Source organism: Sinocyclocheilus anshuiensis, unplaced genomic scaffold (assembly GCF_001515605.1).
Source record: "Sinocyclocheilus anshuiensis isolate Anshui unplaced genomic scaffold, SAMN03320099.WGS_v1.1 scaffold2366, whole genome shotgun sequence".
NCBI classification, from domain to species: Eukaryota; Metazoa; Chordata; class Actinopteri; order Cypriniformes; family Cyprinidae; genus Sinocyclocheilus; species Sinocyclocheilus anshuiensis.
In genome coordinates, this window is record NW_015557543.1 from 151616 (window position 1) to 154817 (window position 3202).

At 33.4% G+C, this 3202-nt stretch overlaps 1 protein-coding gene across 2 annotated transcripts in view; it reads right to left on the reverse strand.

Annotated features, from left to right (window-relative positions):
- Positions 1 to 1091: 1091 nt before the first annotated feature.
- Positions 1092 to 3202, reverse strand: part of LOC107679309 (E3 ubiquitin-protein ligase HACE1) — a 35163-nt gene continuing 33052 nt past the window's right edge. For both annotated transcript variants that reach the window (XM_016474832.1, XM_016474833.1), the window contains 2 exons: positions 1747 to 1860; positions 1092 to 1543 (listed from right to left, as the gene is read on the reverse strand). In XM_016474832.1, coding sequence (XP_016330318.1) covers positions 1441 to 1543; positions 1747 to 1860 — 217 coding nt within the window. In that variant the 3' untranslated portion in view covers positions 1092 to 1440. The remainder of the gene's footprint in view (positions 1544 to 1746; positions 1861 to 3202) is intronic.

The following is a 3202-nucleotide window of genomic DNA, read 5'->3' on the forward strand; positions in this document are numbered from 1 at the left end:
CGTCACGTCACTTTCACTTTCACTTTATCTTAAAGGCTGCTTTATACATAAACAGGAACTACGCTGCAGGCTCTGTGAGGCTGATAGCCTGAAGTGCACTGCTCCAAAAATGTAGCTTTAACAGCTTCAAGCCTGTGGCCTGAGAAAAATTTCACATCAAACAACACAAAACAGCATCAGTTTGCTTCGTTTAATAAAAAGCATACTTGAATATTTTTGATGCCCACCTGTAATATCCAAAAGATTGTGCAGTTTACTCTGTTATAACAAGTACAAAAACAAATTTGAATCCAAAATCATAATGATAAATCAGAATAAATAGATTTATATATCTACATTTTGACCTTAACCACAACCAATAGTAAAGATATGGTACATTCCTAAAATGATATGTCTTCCCTTTTCAAAATCATCTCATGACATGTCCTTGTTTTAAATTATATGATTTGTTCGTGAGAATTTTTGGCACACCTATAACATTATTTGATACTTTATACTGAATAACTTAACTACACATAAACAACTTAGACATAAATATAAAATCAAGAATTCATTGACTATGCTGACAACCCCATATATATCTAAATACATCTGAGTACATGAAAATATATATGGCACAGTAATCATGAGAGATTTTTCTAGACCTTTCTAGACCACTAACTGAAAGTGTGCCACAAGAGACCAATACAACAATGCAACAGAAAAAAATAAAATACAACTGCTCAAAATGACAATTTTCAATAATGTGTTGACAGTTGTCAGTTATGATAAAAGCTATAAATATTTAACGGTCTCACATGCATCTGCACGCACATGCAATTCAAGCATGGCGTGAATTGAACAGCATCAATTAACTGAAATAATACAGCCTGGAGTACACTTATTAATGTAAAAGAAAACCGACTTATGCATGTAACAGGCCATTTGAATTCAGTCATTGGCAAATTTATAAGAGTGAACCTCAAGCAACCTGTCAAGAACATGTCTGGGTAATATTTCACCAAAAAAATTTAAATATTTAAATGCATAACCTATTTTTATGATGAATTAGAAAACTACATTTTATTTTACTAAATAATAATAATTATAATATTTCCTGTAAAATAGTAGTGTATTTGATGTAATACAGAAAATGACTATTTTAGCAATGGAAATAACAGGCAAGAAAATAAATTCTTTATGCAAAATATTAATTCTTATTTTGACTTTATGGTGAAATGGGACCTGGACATCCTTTTCACATATGCAAAACAGCTTCAGTGCCTGAAGTATCATTAATTCATGTCATTATTCACTGATGTCCTTGTCATAGATTTCATGAGCCAAAAATAATTTAAAGATACAGGCTTTTGAATTGAAGTGTTGAAGAATCCCTGAACTGAGCCCTGTATGCATGATGTGTCCACAGAGCAGAATTCTCAGCAAACGCAAAAGCCAGTGTCATGCCATGGTGTATCCGTAACTCCCACAATGCAGTGCAACCAGCAAACGATCACGCAGGACGTCCTTGCTGGGATATTCTGGGAGTTTCAGCATGTTGATACTAGGAGAACAAAGAGATCAGTGATGCTACACTGTGAGAGTCAAACCAGTTTCATTACATGCACTTTTTTTCTATTTGTTAGTCTTCCAATTCTTCAACGTTATGTTCTAAAGTAGCTCTGTGTTTACAGCTCAGAAATATCAGAAGAGCCACATTGCCCTCTAGTGCTTCTATCTGAACAACACTATCCATAAGTCTCTTACCATGTACTAGAGGTAGGCAGTAGATTTGATGTGTAGGGCACAGCGGCAATAGTAAACTTCTGCAGACCACTGCCGCCCATCAGAAAAGCAAATCCCCCATGAGGAACTCTTGAACTGTTATAAGAAAATAGTATTACTAAAAAGAGAGGCACAAATCCCATGTTTTTGGCAGTGACAAATATTAGACATAGCAGATAATTTATGTAACAGAAACACTAACTTTCTCTCCAATTTTTCTCAATTCTTTTAAAATGTTAGGCAGCAAGCAAAAAAGAAGAAAAAAAGCCTATAGAAGGAAAAAGAAATGGAGAGAAAAAATGGAGAAAAGATTCAAAGGAAAAATATATATATATCAGGATGATATGGAAGCCAGTTTCACTGTGAAATAAATAAGGTAATTGTGACTTTTTGTCACAATTTGGACTGTTTCTTGCAATTCTGAGAAGGAATTGTCAGAATTGTAACATATAATCAGAATCATACTATGGGGCCGTTACATGCTTGACTCTGATTGGCTGACAAACTTTCTAAAGTTTGCGATCATTTTACGCACGGCTAAAGTAGTTCCAGACAGGTCGTGACCACATTACAGTTCCCTATCACTTCGCCAAACGATTTCAGTCATTTCAAATATCCTTACAGCCTAAAACAGCAAAATAACCAAACCCCACAATGATACTGACCAAGCAAATAAATATAGTAAACTACAAGATACAAATGACTAATTATTTCCATGTTTTTGCCACAAAATTACATTTCATTATGTACTGAAAGCACATACTCTATTTCTCTCGCTCTCTCTCTCTCCCACTCAAACATACAATATTGACACACATGCACACAGGAAAGTGTTGTCAGCGCTGCTCCAATGATTTTTTATCAGTGAAATAGTCTAGCAAAAGCTACATGACATTTCTCACAAGCGAGGTAATAATGGCACTGCTTTTGAAGAAGATTAACTTACAGTTTCACTATTAGTAGAGACGCTGTTGCCGAAAAAAAAGTTAACTTGCAATTGCAAAAAAAAAAAAAAAAGTTAGAATTGTGACAAAAAAAAAAAAAAATCTACTACTTTTTTTTATTCCATGGCAGAAATGAGCTACCATAGGAAAAAACTAATTCATTATTTTTTTCACCTTCAATTTTTATTTTTCATGTTACAGTTCAGGGTTTACTTATTACATATCTCCTTTTTAGAAAAAGGCTTGTTTTTAGAAAAACAAAACAAAACATAAATAAATAAAACAAATAAATATAATTAATTTTAATCCGTGTATCATTTGATCATTCATTTTTTTTTATTTAATATTGAAAGTAGAAAAATTAGAAAATGGCTCCTTTCAGCTTAAATTTTCGTTTTTCGTTAATGGGTGGAAAAATGAATAAACAGCTTGAATATTCGATTTCTACATGTGGGCGGGAATTAAACGCCCCTTTCTGCTGATTGGTCAGCCGA